The 20256-nt window shown below is 41.4% G+C and overlaps 1 protein-coding gene across 2 annotated transcripts; it reads right to left on the bottom strand.

The window, feature by feature from the left end:
* Window positions 1–1134: 1134 nt before the first annotated feature.
* On the bottom strand, window positions 1135–12858 carry LOC128689388 (U-scoloptoxin(01)-Cw1a-like). 2 transcript variants are annotated; one of them, XM_053777606.2, is made up of 2 exons: window positions 12735–12858; window positions 1135–3293 (listed from the first exon to the last, which is right to left on the bottom strand). In XM_053777606.2, exon 2 carries the CDS (start codon window positions 3277–3279, stop codon window positions 2899–2901), a length of 381 nt encoding a protein of 126 aa, XP_053633581.1. In that variant the 5' UTR covers window positions 3280–3293; window positions 12735–12858; the 3' UTR covers window positions 1135–2898. The 2 variants fall into 2 exon arrangements, with proteins under 2 accessions (XP_053633581.1, XP_053633582.1); XM_053777607.2 differs by having other exon boundaries at window positions 12747–12827.
* Between the last annotated feature and the right edge of the window lie 7398 nt (window positions 12859–20256).

Here is a 20256-nt window from a genome sequence, read left to right as displayed (position 1 = left end):
ATAGCTGAACTAGGTACGAAGGTATTGAACTCACAAGTTACAAAGGTAATGAATCAACCAGGAAAATTCATCACCAGCGCTTAGGACAGGGTTAGAGCAAGACGTCCACACACCACCAAGGTCGACGGTGAAATCTTGTGCACGTCTGCACTCCACGCCAGCCGCTGAAGTCTGAAATACTCTTCCCAAAATGTTTTATTTACTGAAGTAGTTGTTGTTCTTGAGGCTGTTAAGGGGCACTAAGTTTTACGCCTTATTGAGATCTGCCTTCCGGGAGTCCGGAAAAATATATTGCTCAAATTTAGACGGTTATAAGTGTCCTGGAATGGCCGGTTAATTTCCAAAACCCTCAACACCTTAGTTTCATTTGTTAAAAAAATTAATTTGGTGCTTCCCAATGCCGTGATGGCGGAGAGTGAAATTCAAGTGGGTAGGTGCAATTCTGACCAATTTATGTGTAAAATTAAGTGGAATTTTGATTACTGTTGAATCAAAGCTTTCAAAATATATGCGTCTACCTTCCCTGAATGACTTCAGTATTCAGTGGTTGATGTCTCTTATGACCAGGATAGTATCCATTCAGCTTATGTGTGTACGTGTACACATACACACACATATGCATAAGTATATATCTGCACACATATACATACATACAAAAATTACATATATAAATACTCAAATACACATGGATACAGCCACACAAATACATACACTCATATACTGTGTTCATACGAAGGTTCACATAGGTACAGAAATTGATGTGCGCACACATACATACACATGTACACATATTTTTTTTAGATTCTAATGCACTGGCATTTTATGACCACGTTCCAATATTCCTTTTGCAGGCAGTGAGGTAGAGGAGGATGAGCATATAGAAGACGGCAATACCACCTTTCTCGGATCGTGCAGCGATCGAAAGACATCAAATTGAATTTAATCTTTCTGGCAGGAAGGTGACTGTCTTCAGCACCAGGAGAGCATTACGAACCCAACAGGAGAAAAAAAAATCGAGACATTTTGTTTATATCTGTTGTTAAAATGCATAGACATAAAAATTAAAGTATTGCAGAGTATATATATATATATATATATATATATATATATATATATATATATATATATATATATATATATATATATATATTACATCTAGTCATTAGTAATATGTAAAATGGAAAACATCACTGTGGTGTCAATAAAACAATGTAAAATATTATGAGTGAATGGTTGGCTTGTTAAAATGATATACGTAGTTCATAGTTCATCATGCGTCCAACTTTTGCTCTAAAAAAATAAATGAAAAACTCGATATAATACCAAGTGAAGAAGACCTGGGTACCATACCTGGTTAACCTTTGATTACCGAGTGATAATGAGAATTTCTGATCTCCGTAATCTTGTATTTTTTGCACTACCGCATACAGGATGAGCTATGAGTTTAGTGTAAACTATGTAGGTACTCAGACGAACAAATTAAAATAAAAGGAAGCTAGTGTGTCCCTGTCTGTCAGCCGTGGTCTGTCAGCCATGGTCTGTCAGCCATGGTCTGTCAGCCGTGGTCTGTCAGCCGTGGTCTCTCATTAGTAGAACATACATAATTTGGCCCATACATTCACGTCCGTTACCGTAATACTATGGGATGGAACCGTTATCATTTAACTGATCTCAAGTCGCATCATCAGCTTGGCAAGAAATGCTTAATTTAGCCAAAGGTACTGATGATGTGTGACAGTTTCACTCTTTATATTGTTACTGTGGCGAAATACTTTTAACTGCGTTGTCGATAAGTGTTACTTGACTAATGGATGTCACTTTCTAAGATTATAATGCCCAGGATGTGACGTCCAGTCCTGCAGGAAGTCATATCTTGGCCAAAATACCAATTTGTAAGAAACTCCAGACCTGCTGGAGGATTTCCACGTGATGAGTGCAAGCATCCAAAAAATGACGATAATTAAAAAAAATGGTGACTAAATAAAATTGTTATATTCTCTACAAAATTAAAAAAAAAATATCCAGGGGAATATTATTATGTCTTCCAAGTTCTTTATCCTTCTCTTATTGTTAATTGTTATTAATTCTGTAACACTCATCTCACATTAGTACAAATGAGAGTTGAAGCTGAGGAATACAGTTGACCTGAGAGTTGGGTTCGAGTGACGTCCAGTAAGCAACTAGTACTGCAATTAAAACATTATTTCTGTAACACTTTTATTTGCAAATAAGTTTTGAAACGCAGCCCACTGCACACAAACACGAACACATACGATTTTTTTTTTATAGTGTGACTGAACAATGAACTGGGCACCGAAGATGATAGTACAACAACCATTGGACATTAACAGAATAATTATATGATCGATGGAACACGGGACACTAGTAGGCATTGCTTATGTAGCTGCGAGCACTGAAGACAGGACACCGCGAGCATAGCTCCAGTAGGTGCAAATAGGTAACTGGCACTGCTACCCAGGCACACTAAGGGTAATCAGATCTGAAGCTCCTCACACAGAATGAACCAGTGAATTTAGGGAAAGATACTCTTGGTTCTGAAATTGAAACTGATGTCAAAAGCTGAACTACAGCAGCTGGAAATATCTGTCGTCAGAACTTGTAGCAGGAGTCTGGAAGAAGAGGCAAGTGAATCATATATCTCCTCAGAGTTCCTGAAGAACGTATGCTTAGATCTCGAGATTCTTGAAGAAATTTTAGATCTCATGACGCTCCTGAAGAAAATATTCTTAGACCTCGAGGTTCTTGGAGAACAGATTTCTAGATCTCCTAGTGAATCCTGAAGAGATAAATGAATTTTAGATCTTCTAGGCGATCCCAAAGGATAGGCATCTCCACCTCCTATCTCCCCATGGATCATGAAGAACAGGCAAGTCCATCTTATATGTCCTCGGGGATCCTGAAGAACTCAGAGTTGGAGAGTTCGTAGAGGGTTCGCGCCTCCGAACAAGGAAAAGAGAGGTCCTTGTGGGAGCAAACAAGGGACTCCTGGTCGAAGACGGTCTCATTGCCACACGCGAAGGTAAAGTGCGCCGTCTCCACCAAGGCACCGATCTCATCAGCGACGGGGAAGCACACGTGGAAGAGCTCGCAGTTGTTGTCTACGTCGGCGTAGTAGCCGTAGGGTAAGTTGTCGCAGGAGAAGGTGGTCTGGATGGGAGACGATAAGTACTGTTCCACGTCCGCAGGTAACTGGTAGGGCATGCGAGCAGTGGCGACGGAGGCCAAGACGAGGACCGCGACCAGTGCTAAGCGGGACATGACTTCGGCTGACACTGCATGAGAAAGAGAAATTTCAAGTCTGTTTAGCACAGACGAGTACCACCCATCATCAACACACCTGACCTCTAACACTAACACAGTAACCTCTAATAATAACACAGTAACCTCTAACACTAACACAGTAACCTCTAACACTAACACAGTAACCTCTAACACTAACACAGTAACCTCTAACACCAACACAGTAACCTCTAACATTAACAAAGTAACTTCCAATAATAACACAGTAACCTCTAACACTAACACAATAGCCTCTAATACTAACACAGTAGCCCCTAACACTAACACAGTAACCTCTAACACTAACACAGTAACCTCTAACACTAACACAGTAACCTCTAATAATAACACAGTAACCTCTAACACTAACACAGTAACCTCTAACACTAACACAATAACCTCTAACACTAACACAATAACCTCTAACACTAACACAATAACCTCTAACACTAACACAGTAACATCTAACACTAACACAGTAACATCTAACACTAACACAATAACCTCTAACACTAACACAATAACCTCTAACACTAACACAGTAACATCTAACACTAGCACAATAACCTCTAACACTAACACAATAACATCTAACACTAACACAATAACCTCTAACACTAACACAATAACCTCTAACACTAACACAATAACCTCTAACACTAACACAATAACCTCTAACACTAACACAATAACATCTAACACTAACACAATAACATCTAACACTAACACAATAACCTCTAACACTAACACAATAACCTCTAACACTAACACAATAACCTCTAACACTAACACAATAACCTCTAACACTAACACAATAACCTCTAACACTAACACAATAACCTCTAACACTACCACAATAACATCTAACACTAACACAATAACCTCTAACACTAACACAATAACCTCTAACACTAACACAATAATCTTTAACACTAACACAATAACCTCTAACACTAACACAATAACCTCTAACACTAACACAGTAACATCTAACACTAACACAATAATCTCTAACACTAACACAATAACCTCTAACACTAACACAATAACCTCTAACACTAACACAATAACATCTAACACTAACACAATAATCTCTAACACTAACACAATAACCTCTAACACTAACACAATAACCTCTAACACTAACACAATAACCTCTAACACTAACACAATAACCTCTAACACTAACACAATAACCTCTAACACTAACACAATAACCTCTAACACTAACACAGTAACATCTAACACTAACACAATAACCTCTAACACTAACACAATAATCTCTAACACTAACACAATCACCTCTAACACTAACACAATAACCTCTAACACTAACACAGTAACATCTAACACTAACACAATAACCTCTAACACTAACACAGTAACATCTAACACTAACACAATAACCTCTAACACTAACACAATAACCTCTAACACTAACACAATAACCTCTAACACTAACACAGTAACATCTAACACTAACACAGTAACATCTAACACTAACACAATAACCTCTAACACTAACACAATAACCTCTAACACTAACACAATAACCTCTAACACTAACACAATAACCTCTAACACTAACACAATAACCTCTAACACTAACACAATAACCTCTAACACTAACACAATAACCTCTAACACTAACACAGTAACATCTAACACTAACACAATAACCTCTAACACTAACACAATAACCTCTAACACTAACACAGTAACATCTAACACTAACACAATAACCTCTAACACTAACACAGTAACATCTAACACTAACACAATAACCTCTAACACTAACACAATAACCTCTAACACTAACACAGTAACATCTAACACTAACACAATAACCTCTAACACTAACACAATAACCTCTAACACTAACACAGTAACATCTAACACTAACACAATAACCTCTAACACTAACACAATAACCTCTAACACTAACACAATAACCTCTAACACTAACACAGTAACATCTAACACTAACACAATAACCTCTAACACTAACACAATAACCTCTAACACTAACACAGTAACATCTAACACTAACACAATAACCTCTAACACTAACACAGTAATATCTAACACTAACACAATAACCTCTAACACTAACACAGTAACATCTAACACTAACACAATAACCTCTAACACTAACACAATAACCTCTAACACTAACACAGTAACATCTAACACTAACACAATAACCTCTAACACTAACACAATAACCTCTAACACTAACACAGTAACATCTAACACTAACACAATAACCTCTAACACTAACACAGTAACATCTAACACTAACACAATAACCTCTAACACTAACACAATAACCTCTAACACTAACACAGTAACATCTAACACTAACACAATAACCTCTAACACTAACACAGTAACATCTAACACTAACACAATAACCTCTAACACTAACACAATAACCTCTAAAACTAACACAGTAACATCTAACACTAACACAATAACCTCTAACACTAACACAATAACCTCTAACACTAACACAATAATCTCTAACACTAACACAATAACCTCTAACACTAACACAATAACCTCTAACACTAACACAGTAACATCTAACACTAACACAATAACCTCTAACACTAACACAGTAACATCTAACACTAACACAATAACCTCTAACACTAACACAATAATCTCTAACACTAACACAATAACCTCTAACACTAACACAATAACCTCTAACACTAACACAGTAACATCTAACACTAACACAATAACCTCTAACACTAACACAATAATCTCTAACACTAACACAATAACCTCTAACACTAACACAATAACCTCTAACACTAACACAATAACCTCTAACACTAACACAATAATCTCTAACACTAACACAATAACCTCTAACACTAACACAATAACCTCTAACACTAACACAGTAACATCTAACACTAACACAATAACCTCTAACACTAACACAATAATCTCTAACACTAACACAATAACCTCTAACACTAACACAGTAACATCTAACGCTAACACAATAACATCTAACACTAACACAATAACCTCTAACACTAACACAGTAACTTCTAACACTAACACAGTAACCTTTAACACAATAACCTCTAACACTAACACAATAAATTCTAACACTAACGCAATAAATTCTAACACTAACACAATAAATTCTAACACTAGCACAATAAATTCTAACACTAAGACAGTAACTTCTAACACTAACACAGTAACTTCTAACACTAACACAATAAATTCTAACACTAACACAATAAATTCTAACACTAACACAATAAATTCTAACACTAACACAATAAATTCTAACACTAACACAGTAACTTCTAACACTAACACAATAAATTCTAACACTAACACAATAAATTCTAACACTAACACAATAAATTCTAACACTAACACAGTAACTTCTAACACTAATACAGTAACTTCTAACACTAACACAGTAACTTCTAACACCAACACAATAACCTGTAACACTAACACAGTAACTTCTAACACTAACACAGTAACTTCTAACACTAACACAGTAACTTCTAACACCAACACAATAACCTGTAACACTAACACAGTAACTTCTAACACTAACACAGTAACTTCTAACACCAACACAATAACCTGTAACACCAACACAATAACCTGTAACACTAACACAGTAACTTCTAACACTAACACAGTAACTTCTAACACTAACAAAGTAACTTCTAACACTAACACAGTAACTTCTAACACCAACACAATAACCTGTAACACTAACACAGTAACTTCTAACACCAACACAATAACCTGTAACACTAACACAGTAACTTCTAACACCAACACAATAACCTGTAACACTAACACAGTAACTTCTAACACTAACACAGTAACTTCTAACAATAACACAGTAACTTCTAACACTAACACAATAAATTCTAACACTAACATAATAACTTCTAACACTAACACTCTCATTGTATACACCGCCAGTTATACACTGTCAGTTATACACTGTCAGTGCTACACCGTCAGTTATACACCGTCAGTTATACACCGTTAGTTATACACTGTCAGTTATACACCGTCAGTTATACACTGTCAGTTATACACCGTCATTTATACACCGTCAGTTATACACTGTCAGTTATACACCGTCAGTTATACACCGTCAGTTATACACCGTCAGTTATACACTGTCAGTTATACACTGTCAGTGCTACACCGTCAGTTATACACCGTCAGTTATACACCGCCAGTTATACACTGTCAGTTATACACCGTCAGTTATACACTGTCAGTTATACACCGTCAGTTATACACTGTCAGTTATACACCGTCAGTTATACACTGTCAGTTATACACCGTCAGTTATACACTGTCAGTTATACACCGTCAGTTATACACCGTCAGTTATACACTGTCAGTGCTACACCGTCAGTTATACACCGTCAGTTATACACCGCCAGTTATACACCGCCAGTTATACACTGTCAGTTATACACCGTCAGTTATACACCGTCAGTTATACACCGTCAGTTATACACTGTCAGTTATACACCGTCAGTTATACACCGTCAGTTATACACCGTCAGTTATACACCGTCAGTTATACACTGTCAGTTATACACCGTCAGTTATACACCGTCAGTTATACACCGTCAGTTATACACTGTCAGTTATACACCGTCAGTTATACACCGTCAGTTATACACTGTCAGTTATACACTGTCAGTTATACACCGTCAGTTATACACTGTCAGTTATACACCGTCAGTTATACACTGTCAGTTATACACCGTCAGTTATACACCGTCAGTTATACACCGTCAGTTATACACTGTCAGTTATACACTGTCAGTTATACACCGTCAGTTATACACCGTCAGTTATACACTGTCAGTTATACACCGTCAGTTATACACTGTCAGTTATACACTGTCAGTTATACACCGTCAGTTATACACCGTCAGTTATACACCGTCAGTTATACACCGTCAGTTATACACCGTCAGTTATACACCGTCAGTTATACACTGTCAGTTATACACTGTCAGTTATACACCGTCAGTTATACACCGTCAGTTATACACTGTCAGTTATACACTGTCAGTTATACACCGTCAGTTATACACTGTCAGTTATACACTGTCAGTTATACACTGTCAGTTATACACCGTCAGTTATACACTGTCAGTTATACACCGTCAGTTATACACCGTCAGTTATACACCGTCAGTTATACACTGTCAGTTATACACTGTCAGTTATACACCGTCAGTTATACACCGTCAGTTATACACTGTCAGTTATACACTGTCAGTTATACACTGTCAGTTATACACCGTCAGTTATACATTGTCAGTTATACAACGTCAGTTATACACCGTTAGTTATACACTGTCAGTTATACACCGTCAGTTATACACTGTCAGTTATACACCGTCAGTTATACACCGTCAGTTATACACCGTCAGTTATACACTGTCAGTTATACACCGTCAGTTATACACCGTCAGTTATACACCGTCAGTTATACACTGTCAGTTATACACTGTCAGTTATACACCGTCATTTATACACCGTCAGTTATACACCGTCAGTTATACACCGTCAGTTATACACCGTCAGTTATACACCGTCAGTTATACACCGTCAGTTATACACTGTCAGTTATACACCGTCAGTTATACACCGTCAGTTATACACCGTCAGTTATACACTGTCAGTTATACACCGTCAGTTATACACCGTCAGTTATACACCGTCAGTTATACACTGTCAGTTATACACTGTCAGTTATACACCGTCAGTTATACACCGTCAGTTATACACCGTCAGTTATACACTGTCAGTTATACACCGTCAGTTATACACCGTCAGTTATACACCGTCAGTTATACACCGTCAGTTATACACTGTCAGTTATACAACGTCAGTTATACACCGTTAGTTATACACTGTCAGTTATACACCGTCAGTTATACACTGTCAGTTATACACCGTCAGTTATACACCGTCAGTTATACACCGTCAGTTATACACTGTCAGTTATACACTGTCAGTTATACACCGTCATTTATACACCGTCAGTTATACACCGTCAGTTATACACCGTCAGTTATACACCGTCAGTTATACACCGTCAGTTATACACTGTCAGTTATACACCGTCAGTTATACACCGTCAGTTATACACCGTCAGTTATACACCGTCAGTTATACACTGTCAGTTATACACCGTCAGTTATACACCGTCAGTTATACACCGTCAGTTATACACTGTCAGTTATACACTGTCAGTTATACACTGTCAGTTATACACCGTCAGTTATACACTGTCAGTTATACAACGTCAGTTATACACCGTTAGTTATACACTGTCAGTTATACACCGTCAGTTATACACTGTCAGTTATACACCGTCAGTTATACACCGTCAGTTATACACCGTCAGTTATACACTGTCAGTTATACACTGTCAGTTATACACCGTCAGTTATACACCGTCAGTTATACACCGTCAGTTATACACCGTCAGTTATACACCGTCAGTTATACACCGTCAGTTATACACCGTCAGTTATACACTGTCAGTTATACACCGTCAGTTATACACCGTCAGTTATACACCGTCAGTTATACACCGTCAGTTATACACTGTCAGTTATACACCGTCAGTTATACACCGTCAGTTATACACTGTCAGTTATACACTGTCAGTTATACACCGTCAGTTATACACCGTCAGTTATACACTGTCAGTTATACACTGTCAGTTATACACCGTCAGTTATACACTCAGTTATACACCGTCAGTTATACACCGTCAGTTATACACCGTCAGTTATACACCGTCAGTTATACACCGTCAGTTATACACCGTCATTTATACACTGTCAGTTATACACCGTCAGTTATACACCGTCAGTTATACACTGTCAGTTATACACTGTCAGTTATACACCGTCAGTTATACACCATCAGTTATACACTGTCAGTTATACACCGTCAGTTATACACCGTCAGTTATACACCGTCAGTTATACACCATCAGTTATACACTGTCAGTTATACACCGTCAGTTATACACCGTCCGTTATACACTGTCAGTTATACACTGTCAGTTATACACTGTCAGTTATACACCGTCAGTTATGCACCGTCAGTTATACACTGTCAGTTATACACCGTCAGTTATACACTGTCAGTTATACACCGTCAGTTATACACCGTCAGTTATACACCGTCAGTTATACACCGTCAGTTATACACCGTCAGTTATACACCGTCAGTTATACACCGTCAGTTATACACTGTCAGTTATACAACGTCAGTTATACACCGTTAGTTATACACTGTCAGTTATACACCGTCAGTTATACACTGTCAGTTATACACCGTCAGTTATACACCGTCAGTTATACACCGTCAGTTATACACTGTCAGTTATACACTGTCAGTTATACACCGTCATTTATACACCGTCAGTTATACACCGTCAGTTATACACCGTCAGTTATACACCGTCAGTTATACACCGTCAGTTATACACTGTCAGTTATACACCGTCAGTTATACACCGTCAGTTATACACCGTCAGTTATACACCGTCAGTTATACACTGTCAGTTATACACCGTCAGTTATACACCGTCAGTTATACACCGTCAGTTATACACTGTCAGTTATACACTGTCAGTTATACACTGTCAGTATACACCGTCAGTTATACACTGTCAGTCAGTTATACACCGTTAGTCAGTTATACACCGTCAGTTATACACTGTCAGTTATACACCGTCAGTTATACACCGTCAGTTATACACCGTCAGTTATACACCGTCAGTTATACACCGTCAGTCAGTTATACACCGTCAGTTATACACCGTCAGTTATACACCGTCAGTTATACACCGTCAGTTATACACCAGTTATACACTGTCAGTTATACACCGTCAGTTATACACCGTCAGTTATACACCGTCAGTTATACACCGTCAGTTATACACCGTCAGTTATACACAGTCAGTTATACACCGTCAGTTATACACCGTCAGTTATACACTGTCAGTTATACACCGTCAGGTATACACCGTCCGTGATACACTGTCAGTTATACACTGTCAGTTATACACCAGTCACCGTCAGTTATACACCATCAGTTATACACTGTCAGTTATACACCGTCAGTTATACACCGTCAGTTATACACCGTCAGTTATACACCATCACCGTTTATACACTGTCAGTTATACACCGTCAGTTATACACCGTCAGTTATACACCGTTTATACACTGTCAGTTATACACTGTCAGTTATACACTGTCAGTTATACACCGTCAGTTATGCACCGTCAGTTATACACTGTCAGTTATACACCGTCAGTTATACACTGTCAGTTATACACCGTCAGTTATACACCGTCAGTTATACACCGTCAGTTATACACCGTCAGTTATACACCGTCAGTTATACACCGTCAGTTATACACTGTCAGTTATACACTGTCAGTTATACACCGTCAGTTATACACCGTCAGTTATACACTGTCGGTTATACACCGTCAGTTATACACCGTCAGTTATACACCGTCGGTTATACACTGTCAGTTATACACCGTCAGTTATACACCGTCAGTTATACACCGTCAGTTATACACCGTCAGTTATACACCGTCAGTTATACACCGTCAGTTATACACCGTCAGTTATACACCGTCAGTTATACACCGTCGGTTATACACCGTCAGTTATACACTGTCAGTTATACACCGTCAGTTATACACCGTCAGTTATACACTGTCAGTTATACACCGTCAGTTATACACCGTCAGTTATACACCGTCAGTTATACACCGTCAGTTATACACCATCAGTTATACACCGTCAGTTATACACCGTCGGTGTATATTCTCCTGTACTACGATAATATACAAGTAATCACAGGAATTTATATAAACAGTAAAGAATAAAAAGGCTGAGTACAGCGACTGGGACAGTACAGGACACATACTCATGATGACGTTTTCCGTCCTATTTGGACCATTAACAAGTCGTATATATATACATATATATATATATATATATATATATATATATATATATATATATATATATATATATATATATATATATATATATATATATATATTATATATATATATATATATATATATATATATATATATATATATATATATATATATATATATGTATATATATATATATGTATATATATTATGGTCCAAGTCAGACCATAACGTCGCATAAGTTTGTATATGCGGGTTATCTTCGTATTACATAAACAGTCATAGTAAGTCTTAAAGGAGTTCCCGGTGTTTTATACAAGTAATCGCAGCGAATTCAGAGTAATCACAGTGTCCTTAGTTTATATCCGCGTGTTGCTACGACCACGGAACTGGAAGCAGCAGTAGGCCTACTACCCACCTGGATAAGTACCTTCTAGTATTGGGGAAACGCTGCTGTCCTGTCCTTTATATACGCCCCATCCCCATCCCAGGAACCACAGCACCGCTGGTCCGTGATTGGCCGAGAGTACTAACGCATTTTATGGTTATGAAGGACCAGGCGGGGACCCCCTTGGTCCTTGGCAAGACCCAGGGGTGTCAGGGATGAATCCTCCGCCTCCAAGATTCAAGGATGCTGGAGGGTCCGTTCAGGGCCGACCAGTGGTCGCCCTCTCTCTGTTTGCCGAAAATGCCAAGACTTTCTCACGCCTTGTCCGTCCTTCTTTCTCCATCTTTATTGGTGCTGTCTGGTAGGTGGGTCTTACAATACTTCTCTTATTTTATTTTATGTTAGTTGCTTTTTATTTTCTCTACTGTTCTGCTCGTGGTTCATGTGTCGTCTCAGCTCACAATTGAGGGGTCGTAGTTCATGTTTCCTTACACCCGCCCCTTAATCACCTAGCAGCAAGTAGGTACCCGGGTGTTAGCCGACTTTTGTAAGGTCGCATCTTGTGAGAGGATTACGGAAAGGCCAGTGGAGATTAGCCAAAAAAAAAAAAAAAAAGCCTGATGACAGTGGCTTTGTTGGGTTATTTTAGTTCACTAACCCTACGGGTTAATAATCCTAATATAATCTTCCTCTTCTATATTCTATAGGATCGTACGCAGAGCTTACCTTCCCAGTTTCAGGTCGCAGTGTTGTCTCTATCGTGAAGACTTCGTGGCAGCTTTGAGAGAGCCCTTAGTAATGTTTACCTGCCATTCTCAGTGAATGATCCTTCTCTCCCCCCCCCAGCTTCTCCCTATCATTCTCAGCGAGTTCTTCCCTTCTCCCTCTTCCTATCCTCCTATGTAAGTGACCCTCTCCCCTCCAAATCCTCCTCTTCCTCTTACTATGAGTCCATCCCACCTCTTCATTGTTTTTACTGGTTGCGTGATCATTTACCGCTAGTTGTTTTAACTGATGTCACTGTGACGTTGTTTTAACTGATGTCACTGTGACGTTGTTTTAACTGATGTCACTGTGACGTTGTTTTAACTGATGTCACTGTGTAGTTGTTTTGGTTTATTCGTTGTCTTCATTACTCTGTCATTTTCGTACTGTTTGTTGCTTCCCATTCTGATTTGAAGGAATTCATTTCCAGCAACATCAGCAGCAACGATTGTAGCAGCAAAAGTAACAACGAAAGCATCAACAACAGCAAAAGCAACAACAGCAGCAACAGAAGCAATTACTACTGCAGCAGCAACTACAGTAACTACGAAAGTAGGAATAGCAACATCAGGGGACATGAGGGGGAGGATACATGATCATGTTAGACAACACTGGCCAGGCTCTAGAGGCCTTGACAAAACACATCCTCTATAGCCTTAGGGTGTGTGGAGTGGGTCTTCCACACACCTGCTCCCAGGTGTAAGCCCAAACCTCCCAACCAGGGTGTGTGGAGTGTGTGTCCGACCACACCTGCACCCAGGAGTAAGCTCGAACCTCTCAACCAGGGTGTGTAGAGTGGGTCTCCCACCAGGCTTATAAACAAGTGGATGAGTGGATGAAATTGGGCAAGGTGACTGATGTTGTGTGCTTGCGAAGTTTCCAAATACCTAAGATTTGAGTCAAGATGGGTCAAGAGCTGAGTCTCGACCCTCAAGACTTCTATCTACCTAACCACGGAATGCGTGGGGTTTGAACCCATAGCGTTCAAACCTCACCCGTTCCCTGGTTTGTCTGCAGTCGTGTATTACGATTTCGTGAGTTCAATCCACCTGATGGGTGAAGGCAGTGGAAAGATACATGTAGCAGAAAAAATCTTTGCTGGGACGACATTTCGCTCCAAAGGCACAGAAAAACGGTTCTCCTTAGAGCGAGACGTTGTTTATTGAGGGACGTGTTGTGTTACATGAGTCTTCACTATTGTCTACTTCTTGATGGTTCTGGGAGTCAGTGCTGTTACCCGGTTCTGAACCAGGGCTCCTGGTTGATGGCCTGATCAGTCAGGTTATTAATGTTAGCAGCACGCTAGTCAACGTAAGTCCTGCATCCCGGCTGATCAGGAAGTGCCCGGGATAACTCGTCTTTTTTGTCATCCTCTGACGATGTGTCTCGTCATCTGACATTTCTAAGCTCCAAGTCACCCTAATACACCTCATCGTTTTCTCACTTTCTCCTACCGACACCTTTCAAGTTCCCATATCTGATGAGCCTTTAATGGAATACTTTATGTAACCCATGTATGGAGCCTTTGTATGTAACCCATCCTGTGTGATGGAATACGACAGGGAACTTGGCCTGTTTGTGTACCCACTATGTAACCATCATACAGAATACGGTAGCACCACATTGCTAGTGTATCCAATATAAGTAATTTACACATTTGTTAAACTATGTATGATAATTGTTCTTATATGTACCTGTAAATAAACTTAAGTAAAAAAAAAATGGTCACCTGTCCTGTCTGGAGGACAGAACACAAGGCAGATGATCCGACTGACCTCTAGTGAGCGTTGTTTACCTTGAAGATTCACCTCGACCAGGAGAAGGAGAGAGAGGGGGAGGGAGATGTGAAGGAGAGAGAGAGTGAAGGAAGCTTGAGAGAGAGAGTGAAGGAAGCTTGAGAGAGAGAGTGAAGGAAGCTTGAGAGAGAGTGAAGGAAGCCTCAGAGAGAGTGAAGGAAGCTTGAGAGAAAGTGAAGGAAGCGTGAGGGAGAGAGTGTAGGAAGCGTGAGAGTGAAGGAAGCGTGAGGGAGAGAGTGAAGGAAGCGTGAGGGAGAGAGTGAAGGAAGCGTGAGGGAGAGTGAATGAAGCGTGAGGGAGAGAGTGAAGGAAGCGTGAGGGAGAGAGTGAAGGAAGCGTGAGGGAGAGAGTGAAGGAAGCGTGAGGGAGAGAGTGTAGGAAGGGTGAGGGAGAGAGTGAAGGAAGCGTGAGGGAGAGTGTAGAAAGCGTGAGGGAGAGAGTGTAGGAAGCGTGAGGGAGAGACTGTAGGAAGCGTGAGGGAGAGAGTGTAGGAAGCGTGAGGGAGAGAGTGTAGGAAGCGTGAGGGAGAGAGTGTAGGAAGCGTGAGGGTGAAGGAAGCGTGAGGGAGAGAGTGTAGGAAGCGTGAGGGAGAGAGTGTAGGAAGCGTGAGGGAGAGAGTGTAGGAAGCGTGAGGGAGAGAGTGTAGGAAGCGTGAGAGTGAAGGAAGCGTGAGGGAGAGAGTGTAGGAAGTGTGAGGGAGAGAGTAAAGGAAGCGTGAGGGAGAGAGTGTAGGAAGCGTGAGGGAGAGAGTGTAGGAAGCGTGAGGGAGAGAGTGTAGGAAGCGTGAGGGTGACGGAAGCGTGAGGGAGAGAGTGTAGGAAGCGTGAGGGTGAAGGAAGCGTGAGGGAGAGAGTGTAGGAAGCGTGAAGGAGAGAGTGTAGGAAGCGTGAGGGAGAGAGTGTAGGAAGCGTGAGGGAGAGAGTGTAGGAAGCGTGAGGGAGAGAGTGTGAGTAGCAGGTAGCGGCAGCCTACACACCCTACAACTCTCTCGCAGGAAGTTGTTAAGAGGAAAAAGGTGAAAGTATTGGGGAACTCCATATAAAAAAAAGTGGTCTGGGGATAAAATCACTTTCACACAGACGAAACAGCTAAAGTGTTCAAGCCTCTCCAGCTCATCCACTGACACTGGGTAGCGGGTGATGGATGAGTAACCACGCCTAGCAAGGAAGAAAATGAAAGAAGCCCCTGACTATCTTTGTATTATGGACACCGGAGAGTTAGTAACCCAGGATAACCAAGGATCCCAATGGAAACGCATCAGTATGTTAGCTGGGAAAACGGCTCTGTGTATGTATGTATGTGTATAATCACCTAAACACACCGTGTCTTCCTTTGCAGATGACACCCGAATTTGCATGACAGTGTCCTCCACTGAAGACACTGCAAGACTCCAGGCGGACATCAACCAAATCTTTAAATGGGCCGCAGAAAACAATATGAATTTCAATGAAGAGAAATTTCAATTACTCCGATATGGAAAACGTCAAGAAATTAAAACTATATCGGAATATAAAGCAAATTCCAACCACGCAACAGAGTGAAAAACTAATGTAAAAGACTTGGGAGTGATAATGTCAGCGGATCTCACTTTCAAAGACCACAATATTGTGTCAGTCGCATCTGCTAGAAAAATGACAGGATGGATAATGAGAACCTTCAAAACTAGGGATGCCAAGCCCATGATGACACTCTTCAGGTCGCTTGTTCTATCTATGCTGGAATATTGCTGCACACTAACAGCACCTTTCAAGGCAGGTGAAATTGCTGACCTAGAAAATGTACAGAGAACCTTCACGGCGCGCATAACGGAGATAAAACACCTCAATTACTGGGAGCGCTTGAAGTTCCTGAATCTGTATTCCCTGGAACGCAGGCGGGAGAGATATATGATTATTTACACTTGGAAAACCCTAGAGAGATTAGTACCACATGTGCACACAAAAATCACTCCCTGTGAAAGCAAAAGACTCTGCAGGCGATGCAACATCCCCCCAGTTAAAAGCAGGGGCGCCACTAGAACGATAAGAGATAACACAATAAATGTCAAGGGCCCAAGACTTTTCAGCTGCCTCCCAGCATATATAAGGGGGATTACCAATAGGCCCCTGGCTGTCTTCAAGAAGGCTTTGGACAGGCACCTAAAGTCAGTACCTGATCAGCTGGGCTGTGGTTCGTACGTCGGTTAACGTGTGGCCAAAGGTAACAGTCTGGATGATCAGGCCCTGATTCACCATGAAGTCTGGTCATAGACCTGGCCGCGGGGGCGTTGATCCCCGAAACCCTCTCCAGGTGTATATGGTTGCAGGGGTCGATTCACAGCTCCTGGCCCCGAATGTGTACGTGTGTGTGTGTGAAATCAAACAATAGTTTATATGAATGTTGAATATAATTATCAGTAATGCTTGGCTGGCCTGGGGACTGGGAGCCTGCCAGTGGTGGGAGCTGCGTAGATCCTCTGCCACCAGGGGCGTAGGGTCATCATCGTCCCTCAAAAGCAGTTGACCTTACTAAGCTGAGGTACTGGAGGCGGCTTCCTGTTGATATTTTGAGAGAGAGAGAGAGAGAGAGAGAGAGAGAGAGAGAGAGAGAGAGAGAGATGGGGGGGGGGGAGAGCATTATAATGTCAACGAGATAAAGTCAGTTGATCAAATGAAAATGCTGGCCCACAGATGGCTCCAACTTCATGCTGTTCCCTACTTGTATGTTTCATAACAATAAAAATGCTTTCAAATGAGCTGATGTAGGTAACAGCTCTTAGCTTGTCAATAAAGTTAGGGATCCTTAACCTAAAAAAAACAGAGAGAGAGAGAGAGAGAGAGAGAGAGAGAGAGAGAGAGAGAGAGAGAGAGAGAGAGAGAGAGAGAGAGAGAGAGAGAGAGAGAGAGAGAGAGAGAGAGAGAGAGAGAGAGAGAGAGAGAGAGAGAGAGAGAGAGAGAGAGAGAGAGTGTGAGAAGGCAACACTTCCAGCTAGTGGCCCACTGCCGCCCACCCTCACTCCCACCGGCTATAAACACCCCCCACCCACCCACCCTCCACCCCACCCACGACATCACCACCCACCCTCTCTCTCTCCTGTGAACTTCAAACCTAAGCCTCCTCTGGGATGACTTCACACCGCAAAATAGCAAGATTATCTACGCTATCTGGCTATTGTCCCAGTAGATACTGCAGTGTTTGTGGGTATACCACAAGGGACAAGGATCTTCTTGGATGTAAGGAGCCTACTTGTTCCAACTACTGCCACACAGATTGCACTCCAGAAGAAGAATTTTGTTGCAGCCAGGTTGAAAATTTCAGAAAATTTAAGGATATCCATAATCCTGTGGTATATGTGGATACAAGCCTGGAGCTACAGGAGGAGGGTTCAGAAGTCCTACCTCAGGGACTCCTGTCCAAAGATCAAGACTGCCCTCTTGGGCTGTGTTGTAAAGTTGCAGCTAAGATAATCCATCACAGGGAAGCACTTCATGAGCTCCTCAAATCATTAGATAACCTACAAGCTATTGTAGAAGGTCAGTGCAAGCCTACATTAAGTGACGTAAGCTGCTCAGCTGATGGCGACACTATTGACAAAGACTGGAAGTCCCACACTGAGCTTAACTCAGGGTGAAACATCTGGTGGAATTCTGTCATCGCTAAGGTCCCACAGACTGACAGAGTTCAAAACACTACCTTTGGGAATTCTAACACAATTCCTCTGACCACCACAGAGGGAATAAACCCTCTTCCCAGAAACGTGGAAGCCTTGGATCTGTTAATTCTCCTACACCTGACATCTCTGCTTCAGCCACTGCCAGTCTACTTGACAGTGCACATACCATCTCTGATCCTACACCTGTCAGCACACCTGCCGATGCTATTCTAGAATCTGGTAGTAGTGCTTCGACAACAAGCTCTGAGCCAGGGTTTCTCCACCAGAGAAGCGGTGCAGTTAGTGATCAGGGAACTATCACTGCACCTGATCACCTGCTGCGCCGAATACGAACAGCAGGGACACATCTGTCAGAACTGGTAGAGGGCGGGGTAGAGGACGTGGAGGGAGGACGTGGTGGAGGAAGACATCAACAGCCGTCTCACCCTCCACTAACACAGTTCCAGTGGCAGAATCCGAGGACAAATCTGCGAAACACAGGAGGTACAACAAATCCTAGTCCACCCTCCCAGGCACCTAGGCTGTGCTCTCGCTGTCACGGAAGGGCACTCTGCCAACAACTGCCTGCGAGATACCAGGTGTAACTACTGCTACAAGAAAGGACATAAGGAGGACCAGTGTCGGAAGAAAAAGGAACTTGACAGACAGGGCCACCTGTTTAGAGACCTGTTCTCAGAACAAACCAGCAGGATCTCTGAATTGGTAAACACTCTCACGTCACCACTCAGCTACTCCTATCCCAGCCCAGCAGGTGGGATTGGGCCTTCTCTAAGACCACAGACCTACATCCCTGCAGCTGCCTCAGTACCCTACCACCTCTCTCAAGGGCAGGCACCTTACATTCCCTACACACCCACCACCTCAAGCTGACCACTTCATCATGAGGAGCCAGTCTATCAGCATCCTGTCGGCCAACATTAGAGGTTTCATTACTAATGTTGGAGAGCTCACACATAGCTTTGTGAACACTCGACGTCCCGACATGATAGCTGTTGTTGAAACATTTTTGGATGACAGGACTCCAGAAAATTTTGCAAGAATTGCTGGCTACACCTCATGGATGAGAAGAGACAGGCACGGGCAAGGGAGGTGGTGTTGCTGTGTGCTTCTCTAAAAGTGTTCATGCCCAGCACATAGATGTTGCCACCCCCTACACATCTTGAAATGATGTTCTTCAAGCTCTGTATAAACACTAGTACCTCTGTACTAGCATGTGCAATGTACAGACCTCAGTGGCAACATGCAGACCCTATCAACTTCCTAATGGAAAATATTGACTCCCTTCTGCTACAACACAACTGTCAACATATTATAATTGTTGGTGACCTCAACCAGCACC

The sequence above is a fragment of the Cherax quadricarinatus genome, chromosome 18 (genome assembly GCF_038502225.1).
Source record: "Cherax quadricarinatus isolate ZL_2023a chromosome 18, ASM3850222v1, whole genome shotgun sequence".
NCBI classification, from domain to species: Eukaryota; Metazoa; Arthropoda; class Malacostraca; order Decapoda; family Parastacidae; genus Cherax; species Cherax quadricarinatus.
This window is presented reverse-complemented; position numbering and strand designations above follow the sequence as displayed.